General features: G+C 41.0%; 1 protein-coding gene across 6 annotated transcripts in view; it reads left to right on the top strand.

Annotated features, from left to right (window-relative positions):
* The window catches only part of LOC147430014 (uncharacterized), a 104,572-nt gene that overhangs the window by 27,418 nt on the left and 55,264 nt on the right, over window positions 1-21,890 (top strand). Inside the window, exon 3 of one of the 6 annotated variants that reach the window (XM_086496207.1) lies at window positions 20,966-21,220. The exons of the other annotated variants lie outside the window; for them this stretch is intronic. Within the exon in view, the coding sequence (XP_086352333.1) occupies window positions 20,966-21,185 (220 nt within the window). The 3' untranslated portion in view covers window positions 21,186-21,220. Of the gene's footprint in view, window positions 1-20,965; window positions 21,221-21,890 lie in introns of those variants that run through there. 6 annotated transcript variants of the gene reach the window in all.

Raw genomic sequence — 21,890 nt, 5'->3', positions numbered from 1 at the left:
TTTAGAAGGGTTCTCTCTCAATATTTTTTTTACAAAAAAGCTATTATTTTTTAAATGGGTGCTTCCAAACTTCAGTAAAAGTAAATTTACAGACATGGAGTAGTTATTGGTGTTGCTCAATCCACCTTGGACATTGCCAAACCCTGCGTTGGTATCATGCTATATGATTGGCGAGGCCTTGTGACATTTGCTACTTGTTGTTGTACTCTTGACGACTCAATTGGGTACTTTCCTTATAATCTTTGATTGTCGTACATGCTCCATGATGAGCTTATGAGCAAATGTCATGCAAAAGAACCATTTGAACATCTTTCTCAAATAGCTATACGACACTGCCACCATGTTGAGTATTTTTGAAGTACATCCCCCTAGCTCGATATTGGGACTTCTCCATGCCATGAGTGTTGAAAATTGTAAGAGTACCATATTTGTGCATAAAAAATATTCCATATAAAAATAAGATATGTTGCTCATAGGAATTGAAAAGAACCTTTTATAATACTCACTATGTGATATGGCTTACCATGTAATAAATGATATTATTGTCACCCTAAGCAAGGGTATAAACCTTGGTGAAATCCACCCACTTCACTTAAAATGATTGGCATTGCTCCTCTGTTGTGCTAAGATCCATAAGCTTGACCACTTTATCAAAAGTTGCCCAAACTTGCTTGTGCTTGTTTGCAAGCTTTCCATTCGAGTAATTGTCAGTAGTGGATTTGCATGATTCCTTCTAAAGCTGTTTTGAGCGTCATCTTGGCCAGTTTGGAATGTATTACTTTTATAATCCATGGAGTTGTCTCAAAAATCCATAAAAGTACTCCATTGGTCTCTTTGGGTGTCTCAACAACACCAAGTCACCAAATGTCTTTCTCTAATTGAAAGACGAGATGGGAGATGGCTCGATTAAATCCCTTCACTTTGCTTGCAATATGGCTTCATTCATTAGAATGACACTTATCTAGCCTTATACATTTCACTATTTGGCACTCATCGAGTTTCAGTACAAAAGCGACCTTTATGTCAAACACTACAAAACAAGTAGAGGCAACACCTTAGATATTACAATCTATGATAACAAGAATACAACCAAAAGTAAGAATTATATTGTGTCACCTTGTTGAGGGTTACAACTCATAGAATCTAAGTATAGATTGTTGAAGCCTTTGGAGGTCCACAAATATGTTGTTACACAATGTGTAAGGGAAACCCTTCTCCAAAGATCTTATGGAGTATTGCCTAGTTTTTCCTCTTGTTTTTGGCGTACATGAAGCATACATTGTGTCCTCAATGTGTAGGTATATCCCAATGTGACATAACACATCTTTGTTTTTGGCCTTCTTTGCAAGGTTGACCTTGTGTAAAACGAGAAACGGGTTCTCTCCCACAGGGCATCCTTTAGAAACTAGAAAATAGCTTTGGTAGACTTTAATGTTGATTTGAGTAACCTTCACTAACCACATTTACCAATTTATACATAAGCTCCTTAATGACTGCATCACTAACGTGCTTCTCCTAGATGAATGTAAGATAGAAATTATATCATGGGTATTGAGACAACTAGTGAAAAGTTTGACTCGATTATCTTGGCCAGATCCACCGCATGCCTCTTGAATAAAATTTCTAGCAACCAACAAGATAAATATTAGTAATTAGTGTGAAGTAGAAACGTCTCGTGCAAGTGAAGAACAAATTACCCTTGTGGTTGTCACTCGTTGTTTACATGCTCCACGTATATGTACAAGTGTTTCAATGGATAAAAATGCACGCTTGCAGTCTCTTGTACCAAGGGTGTTTCTTTCAAGTACAAAATGGTGTTGCCAAGCTTTGAAGTATCGGTATCCTTCTGTTGCATTTGTTGTTGGAGAGTTGCAACCTCCCTCTTTGAAGAGACAATTCTTTCTTGTAATGCCAATGTGTTGAGTTGAAGTGCTTGACATTGGTGCATCCACCAAATGCTACTTTGCATCCATAGACAATCGCTTATAATAACCTAACAAACCCACCTCTCCCCTCCCAAGATATTGAAGAAACACCAAAAGGCTATTGAATGTTGGATGGAAACGGCTTACAAGATCGTATGAGTACAAATGGCTATATACCCAAACATCGACATTAGTCTCATCAGCGGCGCGATATTCCTGTGACGATCTTTGCTCACCCATACGGGTGGCGTTTAATGCAAACTCTATGGGCAAGTGATTATGTACGCTTGTGGTGTACGGAGTACGTGGTGGTGGAGGAACCAATATTGTGATGTGATTGAGCTCCATGGCCATTGATGTGTGAGAAAGAAAAAGATGAATAGAGGGAGAGAGGGAGAGGGAAATGAGGAGGAGGAGAGAAGGGGGCACGGAGGGGGGGAGAGGAGGAGAGAACAACTATTTTTTTCTTGGGAAAAGAATTTTGAAAAAGTGGACTTACAATGAGTGTAAGTAAAAAAAAAGGTCAAAAAAAGGTTCATTTGATATACATATATGTTGGGAGAGTTTTATGTCAAAAATAGGTGAAAATGAAATTTTTGAAAAAAAGTCAATTTTTGACCCTTAGTTATGCTCGTTTTTTATGATATGGCCACACTCCCTTTTCTCCCTTCACTTTCAAAAGGTTAGAGAGAGAAATGGGCCTCTTAGATCTACATCGTACATGGGCCTTAAAAAAAGGATCGAAAAGCCTATTAAAACCTAGCTTCTTGAATGTCCTTGACCCCTTAACCTTACACAACATTAGCCTTAATCCTTAAAAATTAAGCTTTCTTACAAGACACATGCAAAGTCCATATTTTCCCTAATGCTTTTCTAGACCTTGTGCTACCTACCACAACAACACCACCACATCCAACGACGATGGCACCACCAAGGACACATACAAAGCCTACAAGACCGAGAACTTGAATAAGATCTATCATTCATGGCCCTCCTATTATGCGGGTTTATGTTGTGTGTTGCAAGGATACACTCCTTTCTGAAGACAAATGTGACCTAGGTGAACTGGGCGAAGGTGGTTCTAATACTTCTAGCCATACGAGTGAAGACATAAACTCAGAGGCCATCACAAAAATGATCTTCTAAAGGATGCACCAAGATGCGTGAGTGAACTCCATTATTAAGGAGGTTATTCAAGAACCTATGTATGCAAAATTTGCTCAAGAAACCAGCCTAGTGGTTCATGCCAAGTAAGTACATCCTAAGCAAAATATAGTGGGATGCAATCGAAGATTTGACACCCACGATAAAAATGACAACCACGATAGAGCTTGAGCTTGCATGCTAGCATCTAAGGGGAGATCAAAGAGATTACTAGATTAGGACCAAGCCTACATCATGGGGAGAGGGTGTTGAGAGGCCAACACCAATATTATGCACTTAACCTTCCTTCCCAAGTGTTGTTGATGTCGTACCCTCTAGCTCACAATAGTTAATGCCAATAGGTACATACTATGAACAAGAGTATGATTTACCTAGACAATACTCCAACAAATTTGTTGAGAGTACACAATCAATGATGATAGTTGGCCAAATGAGAGAGGTTGTCAACCAGGTTCTGGAGCTATGGCAAGGGGCTCAAGGGCAAGAACCATGTTTTAAATGCCATGGCAACCATTGGGCTAATGACTATCCTTGTGATAGATCAAGATTTGGGTGGCCTAGAGTTATTCTCTATTGCCAAAGGACTTAAAACACTGTCAAAGAAATCCATCTTCCAATCAACTATCGAAATCTCACTTGAATTGAATTGAGATGGTCCCATTGCCACCCACATCATTAGGTGATGATGTAGTCTCCCTACGAGTTGTGATAAGAGCACAAGGAAAAATCCCTTGGAGAAGGAATATGCTCCTAACACGAGAGAGAGAGAGAGAGAGAGAGAGAGAGAGAGAGAGAGAGAGAGAGAGAGAGAGAGAGAGAGAGAGAGAGAGAGAGAAAATAATGCAATAGAGGTTATGAAATAAAGACACGCATCAGTCTCATGACCATGGAGTCTCCCCCCCTGAGAAGGTGTAGAGTGAAAACAATAGCGTGTGGACAAGGTGCCATAGACCCTGCTTATATAGCAGACGAGGGTGGTCGAGTGTTATAGGGTTGGACACTACAAGTGAGAATCACTAGCAACACACAAATAGAAACTACAAAATCACTGAACTTTATGACGGAGTTCCATGTTGAGACGCATTCGCCCCAAAGATTGGCGCCCCTTTCGGTAATTCTTTATTATTAGAAGTTGCTAAATACAACTCCCGAGGGTTCTTTGCTCTCAGTCTTGCCCACGTAGAGAATGAGGCCCAAGGGTCCTTTTAATCTTACAAGGGATGCCCAAAAGTAGAGTTGCAAAAGCACTAATCTCAAAATCATTAAACCCTGAAAGCATCTACTCACCAAAAGCTAGCAAAGAAATTGCCAAAAACAACCATCGTAATTTGCAGAAATCTGAACAATCTACCACGTGGCAACTTCAACATAAACGTAGGAAATTTGTACAAGCATGACACATCATCGTTGGTACCAACACGTCTTATGAAAATCAGCCTCAGCCTTCAAGCTTTGGGATCTTAAAGTTTGGCCCCTCGGTTCATGCTCATAATTTATTTTTAATTGGTCGGTTTAGTTTCTCTTGTCCACTTGACCGATGCTTTTTGTGTTGGGCATGCCACATCTATCACTTTGTTGAGTGACATTCTCCCCTATTGAAAGAATTGTAATCACCCTCGATTACGCCTGCAAAAACAGCCACAGGACATAAACTTTCTTCAGCAGACACTGACTCTATGCACTCATCCACGAGACTCCACCAATCCATCACTTCTACAAAGACATCTCACTGATCAATCACATTTCTGTCAAGGGTCTTGACTACAAATCTTGATCATTGTAGCCATTTAGCAATCACATCCAGATTGTGCTAATCTTTTCATGGATGTCTTGATCTACTAAATCTTGTTGCTTCTAGGTTCATGTGCTTTTATTTCACATTTCAAGCAAACCATGCCCATGACCATCCCATGACGAAGGAATAGACTGGCTCGCCTCTTCTGCAGTCCGCATCGTACGAGATTCCACCTACTGATTCATCGGTAACCTTTGGCATAGACGTTGATAATCACCCAAAAGCTTCAAGGTATAGCTCTCTCTAAAGAGAATTTGCAATGTTCTTTTCCTCCATCCATCAAGACAAAAAGGTACCATTGACCAAATTATTAGGTGAACCTAGATTACTTTTCTATTATTTTCATGTGCCATGTGACCTATTCGTGTCTTGCTAGCCTCCTTGTACTTGGCACCTCAATGTGGATTTGTGTAATTCTTTGATCTACTAGTTGATTCCCTCTAATTTCTCTCCTTCTGCCCTAAGACATGTGGGTAGCCTCGTTGGCCTCCCTTTTCCAATGGCACATCAGTCTCAATCATCGAAACCTTGAGATGCACTATCATATGATCCCCTTTCTTTTTCAGAATCCACTGATGAACTTACATTTGGTTCCCTTAGTACGTCAGAACCCTCGGATGCGCTACCATTTGATTTCCCTTACTCTTTTAGAGTATTGTGATGAGTTGTCATCAGGTTCCCCTCATTCATTCTCTGCATTGAAAGACTCTTGCCCTGTCGAGGTGGATACTCTCTTGTTCGTAGTATAAGTCAATGAGCTGGCATGCATTCTAAATCTTTACTTAGCATCTTCCATAAGTCCTTAAATAGAGTCAATTTTTTGTTCCAAACAATACTATCAAATCTCTTTTGGCAAACCATGGCAAAACCGCTCGATCTAGTCATTCAAAGCAATATTTCAAAACGAGGACGCATGCAAATAAGTATCCCAAAACCTTGGCAGAAGTCAATCAATGTGTCTTTCTTAGTCATTCTCAAATGATGCCAAGCCATGATGACATCTTCTTCATATTTGTTTAATATCCATGTTGGCATGAAAATTTTCTTGAATTTCATCCACATTGAGGGTGCTTGTCTGCGTAACAATAGAGTAGACCACCATTTCTATGCATCTCCTTTCAAGTAAGATGCCTCCATTTGCACCTTGGAGCGTTTCAAGAACCGACTTCATGAGAGACGACGTCCAACTGTTGTATAAACTCAAGGGCTTGATGGGTGTCCTGGTAGCCTAAAAACGTGTCAAACCTAACGGCTTGACCCCCTTCCTTGAACTCCTTGGTCTTCTTGCTCGTTCATTCACTGTCAAAAGAGGACGAGCTCTCCTCCTTTGAACTGCTAGATGGCCTTCCATGCCTTCTAGACTTTTTCAATTATCTTCTTTTCTTGGTTTTTGCCCATTTATTATGTCCTTTCTCATCCTCGTTGGAACTAGAGGACGATGAATTGTCGAAACTCTCTGAAGACGAAGAAAAATTTGTGTCATCTTAGAAGCAAACACACTTGTTGGGTTTGCCTGCCACCTTGAAAGTAGAATTTCGTCCTCTTCTTTTGAGAGTGCTTCAGCCTTTCATTATTTGGTTCATCTTCTTGTCCAAGGGCTCTGTCGAGCTATTTTTACGAATACAATGTCCGCTTTTCTGCACTCGGCTTGTCTCTCAGCTGCCGTACCTTCTTGAGAGCAAAATCCAGGACTCTCGCCATCTCAAGTGAATCTCATCAATTGTGTAAACCTTCAAATGCTTTACATATTCTGGATCCTGGGAGTATTTGAGCAATCTTCTTATGCAATCGTCAACGCACAATTGACATTTGTACTCCGCTCTGGTAAAATTCCTCGCAAAAATTTTGCCAAAGTCTCTATTGTTTTCTTCATTTCCCTCGCCGGTTTTCATATTTTCTTCACTTCCCTACACACAGGGATGTGGTTTGTGTTGGATTCTCTGCGAGAACCCATGTGTGATGCAAAACGGATGCGATCCTCCATAGAAGAAGAATATTTCTGAGCTCTGATACCACTGTTGCAAGCTTGGACACTCCAAGTGGGAATCAATAGCAACATAGAATAGAAATTACAAAATTTATTGAACTTTTCACCCAGACGCACTGATCCCAAAGACTGGTGTCCCTATTGATATTTATTTATTATTTCGAGTCGCGAAGTACAACTCCCGAGGGTCCTCTGCTTTCAATCTATGCGTCTAGATGCCCCTATAGAGAATGAGGCCCAAGGGTCCTTTTAAACTTACAAGGGATGCCCAAAAGTAGAGCCCCAAAAGTGTTTCTCTAAAAAACATTATATTCCAAAATCATTTGATCATCAAAAGCTAGCGCGGAAACTACCAAAAACAACCAGTGTGACTGGTGGAAATTTGTACAACTTGCCATGTGGAAACTTTCATGTAAAACACAAAAAATTTGTACAATCCTACCACATCATTGTCCATATGGACTATGACATCAACATGTCATTGCGTCTTATGAAAATTTGCCTCAGACTTCAAGCTTTGGGATTTTTAGTGTTTGCCAGACCTATTCTTGTTCTTCTTGTCTCCCTTTATTCTCGGCTTGGTTTGATATTCTTCTTCTCTCTCTCTCTTTATGAGACCTCAGTCAGGTTCAATTATTAATTATTTAAGTCTATTGATATACATGAGTGCTCCTGTGCGTGGTAGAGAGCATCCTAAGACAATGTTGGGAATGGGGAGGGGATGTCAATGGCTCCTAAGGCAACTTAGGGCCTTAGGTTGCTCCCACAATCAAAATCCCTAGGGTTGCATGGAGCTAGATATGATCTATGGAGGAAGAGTATCAGTAGTAAGGGATATGTGACCAACGAGGGGCACCACATGCCAATTGAAAGAACAAAATTGGAACAAAACTTAGCACTTCAATGCAACTTGCAACAAGGGATAAAGAAAGAATCTAATGAGTAGACACATAGTAGCGGAGCTCCACTCCCAGATACAAGAGCTCTAAACCCTTGGCGCCCCTTTTAGTATTTCTTTTCCATTGACGTTCAAAAGGTAAAACTTCCAGGAGGAGAGGTCTTTGGAATATGCAACTGCAAGTCTATGAGAAGCCTCTCCCAAGGCACATGACACAAAATGTTCCACATCAATACTCCTAAAAATTTGCCACAATTTCCAAGTCCCTAAATATTTGCAATGATTTCCAAGATTTCATACACTAGGTCATCACTTTTTGGTTGCAAATACCATTTCTTTTTCTTTATAGGTTTATTCACACATCATCACATTGTGACAAAGATGTCCTCCAAGACTCTAATACCATGGTAGTGCGGCATGGTGGAAGCGAAACAAAAGGCAGAGAGAGAGAGAGAGAGAGAGAGAGAGAGAGAGAGAGAGAGAGCCTTTAAAGAAAATGATGTAGAGGATATGCAACAAAGGCATGCATCCATCTTATGACCATGCCTCAATGATTAATTATTTAAGACTATAGATATTTGTGTGCGCTCTCGTATGTAGCACGACATCCACAAACGGTGTAGGAAATGGAGAGGGGATGCCCATGGCTCCGGAGGGAGCTTAGAGTCTTAGGTCCTCCCTACAACCAAAAATTCTAGGATTGCATGGAGCTGCGAGGGTTTTTAGAGAATGCTTTCCAACTAAGGTAAAAATGCATAAGATAAAACATTAGGCCCCACATTGGAAAAAACGGCGTGGTGAAAAAATTTCAAAAGAGTACAAAGAGTCGTATTTTTACTAAAGATGAGAAGATACATTAAGTCCCCAACGAGTGTATGGAAGGCTCTGTTGATGCAAATATGTTTTATTTGGGATATCGTTAAACCAATCTAAAAGCATCTTTCTTTGAATTCTTCAAAATTCTTAGAATATGCATAGGACCACTAGAACAATAAATGGATCATTACTTGTGAAGGAGTAAGTAAGAATTGAATTCTCAATGAGGACACAAATTACAATCCAAAGCAAGACAATTCACGAGGTTTGTGGTTTGGGATGGTTTGTGACTCTGTCTTGTAAGTGTCCCAAGGCTTATTTATACATTTCCATCTTAGAGGAATGGAAAACATGAAAAGGCTCAAACATGCGTGTGGCCACCTATGCAAAAACGGCATGGTGATTGAAATGCACAACAAAATATAGAGTTAACTTTTTGGTAAACATGAAACATTACGCCCCACCTGGGCGAAAATGACATGGTGGCTAAATTTCAACATAGAGTACAACGATTCGACTTTTAGGTAAAAATAAAAAGATACATTAAATTCCTGGCGAGTGTATAAAAGGCTCTCTTGATGCAACGATGTTTTATTTGGGATATCATTAAACCAATTTAAAAGCATCTTTCTTTGAATTCTTCAATATTCCTCTTTATCATACATGGGTGAAAGGCTTACTTCCTTTGCAGTAGACCTATCAATCGTCTTTGAAATCACATCGTGTAGTATATTTAATTCAATCTTTCCTAGTATCTTACAAGTAGAAACAATGTAATTGGATACTACGAGTAATAAATGATCTATGTTTCATTCTTTTGATATAGCATCCTACATATTTTGATACACAAAGAGAGGATGTAAGCTCATCGGATAAGCACATGGATTATTATGAAGGTAGCTTTGAATATTACATTCCTTCAAAAAAACTGTCTGGGAGAGCTTCCCACTTATACCTATAGGTTTCCCTAAGGCAATGTCCCATGTAGATCGATTGAATTTTAGGGCCACCTTTTTAAGTTTCAACGGAAACATTGCACCAAAATGAGAACTCAATAAACATTGCAAAGTATGTGAGGTATTTTGTGCTTACTAGCTACATTTGACAAAGAGTCTGGGAACAGCAGTGGGCACCATTTGCAACATTTTGCGTATATTGGCTTTGGAATTTTGGGTCGTTTTGCAATTGCGTGGCTGTCAACATAACATCAAGAGCCTCAAAACAACAGTGGATAGTAGCGTAACAGTAGCCTCTCTACTACTATTGTCAGTAGCTTTGGATCCTAAAAGTCTTATCCAAGAGCTCCCTCTTTCTTCTTCTTAAAATACTCTTATCTCTCTCTCCATTGTAATCCTCTTTTCAAGGTCGTTTTGTAATTCAGTGATGTCTACTTCAAAAATACGACAAAAATGTGAAGAGAAGGATCGTGCTTTAAAGGAGGAGCCTCGAAGTTTCTTAGAGGAGCATTCTCATTATAAGCCACTTGAGATTAGTAAGGCGGCCCTACAATTCAATCAATTTGCATATGACACCACCTGAGGGAAAGCTAGATGTATGAGTGGGAGAGGTTCAAAAGCTCTTGAGGACAAGGTTTTTTTGAAGGAGTGTAATCTTCAAAGATACCTTCATAATAATCCACGTGCTTCTCTAGTGAGCTTACATGCTCTCTTTGTGTATCAAATTATATAGGATGGTATATCAAAAGAACACAAGATAGATTGTTTATTACTTGTAGTATCTAATTATATTGTTCCTACTTGTAAGATACTATCTATGAGGTAGGAAAGATGGAATTGGATGTACTATACGATGTGATTTCAAAGACGATTGATAGGTCCACAACAAAGAAAGTAGGCTTTTCAACCATGTATGATAAAAAGGAATTTTAAGGAATTCAAAGAAAGATGCTTTTGGATTGGTTTAACAATATCCCAAATAAGATATCGTTGCATCAAGAGAGGTTTGTGTCACGACGGAAGCGGCCATGAAAGAGACCGGGGTTAAGGCGATAGCCAAGTCAAATGTGCACATGAGAATGGCCAACCATACTAAAGCCAGGTGTCTGCGAGTGGCACAGGATGTGAAGGTCAAAGTGATGGGCATAGAGTGCCTGATAGACTTTTCTGTGATGAAAGCAAGAGATAATGCTTATCCGATCATTTTGGGTAGGCCATGGCTTTTGGCGATAGGTGCCAAGCAGGATTGGAAGAGCAAAGTGTTCACCTTGCCTGACAGGGAGAAGGGGAGACAGATTGTGCTAGATTTGGAGATCAAGGAGAGCAGTTCCCATCCTATGGCAGCTAAAGATGAGGGCGACACGATGAGCTACGAGGATAAAACAGACGGCCTATGACGGCCTATGATGAAGACTACACTAGCACAGAGGAAGAGGAGAGCGAGGACGACATGCTGAAGATAGACGCAGACTTGTTTGGAGTCACCATAGACGACTTCCCTCCTAAAGAAAATGGTATGCAACCTCAAGGTCATGGTTTAAGCATAGAGGAGGTTTCAAGCATGTAAAGTGAAGATTTGACCAAGGGTGAGAAAGAGAGTTATGTTCAACTGTGTGAGTCCTACCCAAATCTATTTGTGATGGAATACAAGCATTTGCGTGGTGCAAGAGGGGTAGAGCACAAGATTGTTCTCAAGGAGGGACATAGGCCTAAAGCACAGAAGTTGAGAAGACTAGGGGAAATCCAAAAGGAGGCGCTTTGGTTGGAGATCAATAAGTTGTTGGATGCAGGCATCATATACTCTATGAAAGAGTCAGAGTGGATCTCACCAGTGGTTATAACCCCTAAGAAGAATGGGAGATGGAGGGTGTGTGTCGACTACAAGCCACTAAATGCAGTGACAAAGAGAAATCACTATCCGTTGCTGTTTCAAGACGAGGCTGGGCACAAAAGATACTCGATTATGGATGGATTTTTGGGGGTATTTTCAGATAGGGATTGCAGTCGAAGACCAGCTGAAGACCACATTCATATCTCCATGGGGTTGTTTTGCTTACTGCATGATGCCGTTTGGATTGGTGAATGCATATGCCACCTTCCAAGATTGGATAAACTGGGTATTTGGTCCATACTTGGGCCGCTTTATCAGGGTCTTCATGGATGATATAGACTTCTATAGTTCAAGCTTAGAGCACCTATTGAAGCTACAGTTATGCTTTCAAAGGCTTGATGAAGAAGGAGGTCAATTAAACCCCAAGAAGTGCAAGCTAGCACAGCCTCGAGCATAGCTGTTGGGTCATGTGGTGTCGCAGAATGGTATAGAGGTTGATCCCGAGAAGGTGAAGGCGTTGGTGTTGATGGAGCTGCCATCAGATGCTCAAGGTCTGGCTTCGTTTTCTCATACGCTAAAGTATCTATCATGTTTCTTTTGGATGTTATTGCAATATGTACATCCTCTTCAAAAGAGGCCTAAGCAGGTGCATGGTTATGAGTGGGATGAAGAAGCTCGGAGAGCTTTTGATAGGGTTATGGAAATTTTGTGTCAGTTGCCAGCGGTGTGTCCTCCCAATCGAGAGGACAACTTCTATGTTTCTATGACAATGGGGACGATTGCTATTGGAGCGGTTCTACTGCAAAAGGTGGGGAGGAGCTACAACCCGATATACTTTGAAAGCAGCGTGATTAGCCTAGGAGAGGCTACCTACACCGAGGCAGAGCAATGGGTGATGGATTTAGTCTTCGCTTGCAAGAAGTTTAAGGTGCATTTAATTGTGCGCAAGTTTTTCGTGTTGACAGCTAACAATCTATTGCCAGAGGTAGTGCTACATTTGAAGCCAGGAAGGAGGATTATGAAGTGGGTGTTGGAACTGCAAGAATTCGAGTTTGAGTTCAAGGTAGATCACACGAGTCGGTCTCACTTGGCGGACATTCTTGTCAGCAAGGCCTTCGATTTGCCAGCCTATCCAAGGGTGGTGCAAGATGAAGCTAAGGAGGGGCATGATTTAGAGAATTCTTTTAGAATGTGGTTCGACGGAGCGTATCAAAGGGTAGTACAGAAGGCAGGAGGAGGTGTGGTGATACATGACCCACACGACACAACTATATTTTTGAAGGTGTATGATCTGGAGGATGTCCACACCAATAATGAGGCAGAGTATCTCACTCTGCATTTGGGTTTGAAGCAGTGTATAGAGTTCGCCATTTTGAGATTGGTGGTGAAGGGAAATGCGTTGCTTGTCATCAAGCAACTGCTAGGCCAATGGCAGGTAAAGAGGGATTCTTTGAAGCATTGGTTCTTTTCCATCAAGAAAATGCTAAAGTCTTTTGAAGAGGTTCAATTCAAGCACGTGATAAGAGAGCAAAACCAATAGGCGGACCAGTTAGCAAGTAGCAAGGTACAAGTGCATGTTGTAGGTCTATATGTGGCCCCATCCACTTATGCAAGCAGGGAGACTCTCAAAGAGATTGAAGGGTTTTTGGGTACAGGGCAGTGTCCAGAGGGTTTGTCCAAGTTGCAAAGGATAAGAGTGGTGTAGAAGGCCCACAAATTTACACTCATATGTGAATATCTCATGAACTATGGATGTGACGGAGCGCTTAGAAGGGTGTTGTATAAAGAAGAGATAGATATGGTGCTAGAGAAATGCCACGAAGAAAGTGGACATCAAGGCAAAGACTAGGTTTTGTTTCAAGTGCTTAGAGCAGGCTTTTGGTGGCCTTCCATAGTGAAGGACGTGCATTACTGGTGCAAGACATGCGATGATTGTCAGACCATAGGTGAAAGACGACTGGTAGTGGAGTCACAAGGTGCCACCATCACACAAAGTGCTTTCAAGAAGTGGAGTCTGGATGCCATAGGTCCTCTCCCAAAATCTATGAGCGGTAAGAAGTACGTGGTGGTAGACGTTGACTACCTTACAAGGTGGGTCTAAGCCAAGGTTGTAAAGGAAGTAAATGCTAATGTGGTGGCTCAATTTGTGTTTGACAACATTTGCTGTTGCCGTTTTGGTGTTCCATGTGTGCTAGTTTCTGATAGGGTTTAGGGGTTCAGAAGCAAGCTCATGCATGCATTAGTAGAAAAGCTAAAGATTCAGCATCGGTTTTTCTCACCCTATCACCCCCAATGCAATGGTCTAGTCGAGAGTGCTAATGGGAAAATCGTCAAAATGTTAACAAAGTACGTGTATAAGCAGGAGACTGAGTGGGAAACAAATCTAGAGAAGTGTCTGTGGGCGTATAGGACGCCCTATAAAGTAGCTACAAATTTCACTGCCTTTGAGCTAGTCTATGGTAAGGAGGTTGTATTGACGGTGCATGCACAATTAGGTGCTTTGAAGTCTATGTGGCGGGTCAATGCCACTCAAAAAGGAGTTCTACAGGATCGGATGACCAGTTTGGAGGCTTTGCAGATGGATAGAGAGGCAATAGCAGACTAGTGTGTGAAGTAGAGAGAGAAACGGGTTGCCAAGTTCACTCAGAACTTTCCAGACAAGAGAATAGAGAAAGGACATCTGGTCATTAAGTACAAAAGCTACCTGGATTTCACATTCCAAAAGAAGTTCAAGAAGAAGTGGACAGGTCCGTATAAAGTGTAGAAGACCTTTCCAAATGGGACCTATCAGCTGGTGAGAGCAAATGGCAAGCTTGTTAGGAACAAGGTGAACGGTGTATGGCTCAAGTTGTATTTTGAGAGGGATCTAGTGCCGAACGTGCATGAGATTGTAGTCAAGGGGGGTGGGCAACCCACCTAGAGCATGCAGTGTGCGAGAGAAAAAACGGAGCTTTTGTACATAGAGTTGTGGTTTTGTAAGTGCTTTCAATTGTCAGTTTGGTGTGCCAGTTCTATAGTTTTGTACATATGCTTTTGGTCGAATATAAATGTTCGATGAGGTTGCTGGGAAATGATGGTGCAACCAAAGTTAGTCCGAGCTGGAAAGTGGTCTATGCCAAGCAAAGGCTGCTGGCAGGTGCAATGCAGAAAGCTACGGCAGGTACCAAGGTCCTGGGCAGCCAAAGGGTAGCGGGAATGTATGTCTTAAGCGGTTTTCTTCGGCCAAAAGAGCTAAAGGATGGTCCAAATGGGATGAGATATCAAGGTGCCCAAAGTGCCGAGTCAGTGTTCTAGAATGTAGTGTTCAATGTGCTCTAGAAGCCAAGTCCAGATGGCTCGTCAAACGGAGCCCTGATGCTGAAGATATTGCAGTTCAAAGTTAGAAGGTGTTGCAGACCCCTGACGGGCAGGGCAACTGGGGACTGGTGGCCCAGACAGATGTCAGTGGATAGATGCGTAGAGCTCAAATTATGAGCATGCCTGTTTTCTTGGATTGTGAATCAGAGCTGCATATCAAGTTATGGCTATTTGAAGATTTTTCTGGGGCCGTGTCTATGCCCACTTGCCCGCATCAGAGAATGTGCCATCTGGCATCTTTTTAGCCTTGCCAAGGTTCTTGGTGATAGTATGCATCATGTGGAGTTAGCACAAATCGACAGTTTGTCAAATGGATGCTTGGTCAGTAAGATATGGCAAGTTGAAATTGGCGGCAGGTGCTAGAGAGGACAATGCAAGTAATTTTCTTGGTTTTGGCGCCTCGGATAGCAAGCTCAAAAGGGTCAGAAGGTGGTGAGATTTTCAAGGCCCGAGACCGACACGGTGGGAACCTGACATGGCTTTGTGGCGTGGCCATTGGGTAAGAGAGCAACAAATGGCAGGGCATCCAATGCAAAAGACCATATTAGGTATTTTGGTAAAAATCTCACATTATGGGAATCTCCAAATCGACTGAGTTCATGTAATTTGGGAATTTTTCACTTAAAGTGGGAAAAACTGAGGTGTGTGGTTAGTAAATAAAGTGAAAATCTCATAGGATTGTGGTGTTGATAAACACCAAAAGTCAAGAGGATGTACAACACATGGATTTGAAAAATAACTACGAATTACATAAAACAAAGGAAGATACAAAAAAGAGTTTGTTTACAAATTGACTAGTATAGTCACAATAGAAGCTCCACATAATTCTACTCCACATTTGATACCATATCTGAACTTTGCTCCAAGTGTGGTTGATGTGCACGAGTGAGGCCTTCTTTGGCTTTTAGAGCATGCCTTTCTTGAATCTTTATTCTAGAAAATGGTCCTTCTTTGTTGGGTCTCCAGGACCAAACAATTGCATCTACAGTTTCCCACACTTGTGGGTCCTTATAGTTGACAGCCCAATAACCCTTCCAACAATTACTGTAAGCTTGAGTATCTGTCATCCCACTTTTTCTCGCGCAAGGTGCCCGATATTGAATCAAGAGTTTTCTGTAGTTTGGTGATGTAGGCTCATTATCTATGTCAAGATAAAGCCATTGTAAGCCACATTGGATAGATTTCTGTGACTCGGAACAAGCATAAGAAAGTCACCTTGGTGCACATTAGACATAGGGTCAAACTCTTCCCTTGGCCTATCTCGTTGAGGCCCACCAAAATGATCGTTCAACTCTTCAAGGCCTAGGAATCTTTCTGCTCCTTGTTGCAAATTCATTGTAGTGATTTGTAGGTGAGAATATTCTTGAGTTTTTGGCCAAAACATTTCATACAAGACTCCCTCTGATATGATTTCTTTTCCAATCTCTTCAATTACCTTACTCCAATTATCTATCACGGGTCTATAATATCGCGGAATACTTGAACCATTCCCAAAATTTTATATAGTTCTTTAGTCCCAAAATGACTTCTTCGTGGGCCTTGACATACTCGGCCATTTGTACTAGAGGTGGATCTCCATGTGGTAACATTGGCTTGCCTTCTGTGTCTGTTTTCCAAAGGTGAATACTTCCACTCCAACTTAATACACCTACATGTGCCTTATATTGCATCATTGGTGTCTCATCCTGCATAAAGAACCTGAACTGAAGTGGTTTGGAATGTCCAACAAGTATGTCTTGTCTATCACAAAGATAGCCATCACAATATTGCTTGAAATCGGGGATCTTTGTGAGAAAAAATGGAGTTGGAGATGAAGATGAGCTGTTTCGTAATGTATCCCATCAAATGTGGCAAAGTATAGGTTTGTGTAACTCTCAACTTCTCTGAAAACCTACTAAACATAGCGTCTATGTCCGCATGTGTATGCCCAACCATTAAAAATCCCAGCTGGATGGTTTTGAAAACACCCCTTGCAACAAGCATTGACAAATAGGCAAATAAGTATCGATTTTTGTTTTCCCCTGCACAATTATCCCCTGCACAATTATCCAATTGTAGCAACAAGTTCTCTGGCAACCTGCGAAATGTTGACCCCAATTCCTCTTCTGCAATTTCTGACTGCACAATGGGGTCTTTTCCATCACTCAAGTTATGGTAGTCCAAAGCATCCCTTGAGTTTAAAGCATGTAATAGTGAAATATTGCTCCTTGGAAGTCCATTTGTTACTAGATCACCAAGAGGATGCTTATCTATCCTCTCTAGGTTATGTAAACAATTAGCAATTGAGCCAATTGTAAGATTTGGATCAACTGGCCACAAACCATTCAAGACAAAGTGTCCATAATGACCTTCTCCATGTCCATGAGTGATCATGCCAATCAATGCCACCTGCAGATTATATCCTGAATCCACACCCTTAGGAACAATGCGTAATCTAGGAATGACAGTCTTCTTTTGATCCATCTTATCATGGATTATGCATACATATTTTTGTGGTTGAGTTTCTGAATACGTGCGCCATGCATAATATAGGCTTCTGCAACTCTTTTGTTGTGCCATGTGAACTTCTCTCTCCCTCAAGAGAAGAGCTCTCTCTTCAAGAGAAGGTTTAGCTTCTAACCTTGCCTTGATTGAGTTACAAATATTGCACTTAGAGAACTCACTCGTCTTTGTTAAAGTGACATGTGGGTACTCTTTGTTCCAAATTCTACCAAAAGAAGATTGGGATAGCTTCTTCTCATAGCCCATTTGGTCAAGTGTCGTGTTGATTTCACATAAAATATCCACTTGTTTGTATGTTGATAGAATCACCAATTGAGTCTCTCTTGAGCCATCTAGCAGTGTTCTACTTCTATGTGGCATCTTCTCAGAGTTGTTTTCCACAAACTCATTTAGTAGTGCTCTTGCTAAACTAGTATGTTGAAGTCCCCTTCTCAATGTACATGTGTTCCCATGTACATATTGGCGCACACCATTTTCAAAGTTCTCCTTGTATCGATAAACTGATGTCTTTGGTATTCCATGTAGCTCATACCATGCTCTACAACAAACAATAGATCCATTTAGCCTGAATTGGTATCGTGACTTCTCATCTCTGATAACATATAGAAAGAACATCATAAACATAATTAGTGTGTGATTTTTGAGACTCTCCCCAAAATTGTTGTCGTAACCTTGTCACCATATCACGATCTGCAAACTGACAACATTTTTGTGCACAACAATCAATGCATCATACCCTTTGAATTGATTTGTTTGAAAGGTAAAAAGTCAAAGCTGGTGCTGCTTTTGATTTTTGAGTTCTGTTCATGAAAGTGTATCGTCTCTTCCTTGACAACTGTACAACATTACTCCTATCAAGTTTTTTTCCAACATTGTCATCGTTGGATACATCCTTATATGTAGCATGCATGCCATCAACAGGAACAAAGCGTTGTAATTGGATCCCATTCAACATTGTTGTCTGCTTGATGGGCCACTTTAGCAAAGTGATGCTACCCACTTCAACCACATCATCAATGCTTGCATTTTCTCTTTCAATACCCACACCCACACAATCATGACCAAGTTCGTGAAAGTTGACATAATCATGTGGAAATACATATAAGATGGTCCCTTCATTCATGGTTTGCATCATTGTGTCATCTTTTAAAAGGACCCTCTGATTTCTCCAAGACTCTCAAATCACTGCTTCAAATTCTGGGCTTGTCATAGGTATTGCATCTGTAACTAGAGGATCAGAATGATCATGTTCTTCATCACCATTGTAGCTTTCTTGTGGATCAATTAAGTTCCCATTTAATACAAAAGATTGTAAAAGAAGCTTTGACCATCGAACAACACTCCATAATGAGCCTTGGAGAGATGAAGTATCCATTGTAGGAAAAGGTAGGACCACATCCTTCAAGCATTCCTCCACTAGTATGGAGAGATTTCCTTGGCCTATCTTTGTACCACCACAAGTGGAATCTGGATCTGTTCTACACACAACCAATACCAACAATTTCATTGTCAAGTATCATATGTACTTTCTCCCCAGATTCGAAGTCTATCCTGTAAGTGAACAAGATTACATTGTTACATCCATAGTTATAGAAAAATACTCTTCAAACAAAAAATCATGCTACAACATGAAAAAGGTTTGCATAGGTTGGACAAGTGGTGAACCTTGAGACCAAATCCTCCTTGCTATATTAATGGAAGCAAGGTTGGAAATTATGGTGGATCTTGAAACCAAAGCATCCTTGCTATATTAGAGCATAGGTTGGACAAGTGGTGGACCTAGTTGTAATACCCACTGCCACCTATCAACTACTATAGGACTATGCTTTCCAATGTCCAAGTATCCTTTGATTTTTGCAAGGTTGAACACGTGGTGGACCTTGAAACAAAAATCCCCTTTCTATATCAGAGCATACCTTGGACAAGTGGTGGACCTAGTTATAATGCCCAATATCTAAGGTGAAATACCTTAGGACCTTGCTACCTTGCTTGCCAATGTTTACGTAGCCCCTCATTTCATTAATGGAAGCAAGGTTGGATAAGTGGTGGACCTTGAAACCAAAGCCTCTTTGCTATATTAGACCATAGGTTGGACCTAGTTGTAATATCCACTGCCACCTATCAACTACTATAGGACTATGCTTTCCAATGTCCAAGTATCCCTTGAGTCTTTCAAGGTTGAACACGTGGTGGACCTTGAAACGAAAATCCCCTTTCTATATCAGAGCATAGCTTGGACAAGTGGTGGACCTAGTTATAATGCCCAATATCCAAGGTGAAATACCTTAGGACCTTGTTACCTTGCTTGCCAATGTTTACGTAGCCCCTCATTTCTTTAATGGAAGCAAGGTTGGACAAGTGGTGGACCTTGAAACCAAAGCCTCTTTGCTATATGAGAGCATAGGTTGGACCTAGTTGTAATACCCACTGCCACCTATCAACTACTATAAGACTATGCTTTCCAATGTCCAAGTATCCCTTGAGTCTTGCAAGGTTGAACACGTGGTGGATCTTGAAACGAAAATCCCCTTTCTATATCAGAGCATAGCTTGGACAAGTGGTGGACCTAGTTATAATGCCCCTCCTTTCTTTAACGGAAGAAAGGTTGGAAAAGTGGTGAATCTTGAAACCCAAACCCTTTGGCTATATATAGAGGATAGCTTGGACAAGTGGTGGGCTTAGTTGTAGTATCCAATGTCCAAGGTCCAAGGTGAACTATGTAAAGACCTTACTTCCAAAAACAAAGTCGTACAAGTGGTTCTCCTTGAAACCAAAACCTCCTTAGTGTATTAGAACATAGCTTGGAGAAGTGGTGGACTTAGTTGTAATGGTGAATGTCCAAAGCAAACTATTATAGGACCTTGCTTCCCAAATCAAGTTTGGACAAGTGGTGGATCTTGAAACCAAAACCCTCTTACTCTATTAGAGCATAGCTTAGATAAGTGGTGGACCTAGCTGTCATGGAAAATGTTCAATGTGAACTGCTACAGGACCTTGCTATTAAATGTCTAAGTAGAGCTAGCTTCTTTAATGGAGTCAAGGTTGAGAAAGTGGTGCATCTTGAAACCAAAATCCCTTTATTGTATTAGAGCATAGCTTGGACAAGTGAGGGACTTAGTTTTAATGTGTGATGTCCAAAGAAAAGTATTACAAGACCTTGCTTTCCAATATTTGAATTGGACAAGTGGTTAAAACTAAGTATAAAACTTTGACCATTTTCTTCTCGAATTGCCAAAAAGCTAGTTTTAAACACCCCTAAATGAAAATAGTTTAGGGTGGCCTTAAACAACGTTTTTTCAAAGACTTGAACAAAAGGGTTGCCGAAGAGTAATGAAAATTTATTATGGCTTGAAGTGCATGAGTATGTGAAAACAAGCCTAGGTTTTCCACGAGACAAAAGGTGACAAAAAAGAAGTGTTGTCTCTTATGACATAATAAGAAAATTGGAAACTTAGGATTGACCATGTGGCCTAAACTTTGGCAAGTGAAGTGGTGGCCAAGTTTTGTGGCACAGTGTGCACTTGGTCCTATATGTGTTGACCACTTGGCTAAATCTAGGATCGTAAGGCCAAACCTTTGGCACCTTAAATATAGTATGGGACATAATCTAGAACTGCTATAGTTAATTAGTAGTATAGTTAATATGTTAATATTTGTATTATATTTAAGTATATGCTAAATATAATTTATGTAATAAATTCACTAATGAAGAATGTTCCCATTTGGCACTCCAGATGCGGGGTCTTAGGGCAATGCCACAATGGGGTGCATCTGACGAGGCAACGCTTCCACGTGAGGTTTGGGGATAGCGCTCTTGATGGGGATGTGGAATATAGTGCTCTCGATGGTGGGGCTTGGGAGGCTGATTTTGGGATATTGTTCCGGGCGGGGTCGAGGGGCAGCGCCCCCGTGGGGCTAGGGGCAGTGCCCATAGATTTCTTTTTTTTAAAGTGAATTCCTAGTATAGAGTTACGCATGTTTTGCATATTTTCAACCATGATTTCTTTAATTTTGGCCGTGTGAATTGGTTAATGTTCTATACTGTTTTTGTTTTTTTTAATCCTATGATAAAACATGGACTTGTAGCATACGTGGCATTCTAATAAACCCTATCAAGATTAGGCACAGAGAGAGCGCACGAGCAACGCACACTGAGAAAGCAAGCGAGTAGCAAACACATAGAAAGCGCACACGGATTGCACACAGTTGAAGTATACGCGCGTGTAGAGGAGCAAACCAGGCATCGTACACAACGCACAGGTGGAGCGCACAGGATTGACAGTTCCCGCACAAGATAAAGAAACAGCATTGTACGCAACGCTTTCCAGAAGGGCAGGATCGGGCATAGCTTCTTCTCAAGAGACATTGCACACCTCACGAATAGAGAAAAAACAAGTATTTCTCTCTCTCTCACTCTCTGTCTTTCTCCATATACAGAAGATGGTTCTCTTTAACTCTTTCTTGCACACACACTCTATCGTCAAAAGACAGAGATACATAGTTTAAACGGATTCCCGCACACATACACATATTCCCACACATCGTCTTCCTCTCTTCCACATACATAACCACATTGAAATCTGTTATCTTGTTGTCTCTCTCTTGAAAATACATGCACATATTCCCACACAACTTCCTCTCTTCCACATACATAACCAC

This window comes from Adiantum capillus-veneris, chromosome 22 (assembly GCF_014529385.1).
Source record: "Adiantum capillus-veneris isolate H3 chromosome 22, ASM1452938v2, whole genome shotgun sequence".
Lineage (NCBI taxonomy): Eukaryota > Viridiplantae > Streptophyta > Polypodiopsida > Polypodiales > Pteridaceae > Adiantum > Adiantum capillus-veneris.
This window is presented reverse-complemented; position numbering and strand designations above follow the sequence as displayed.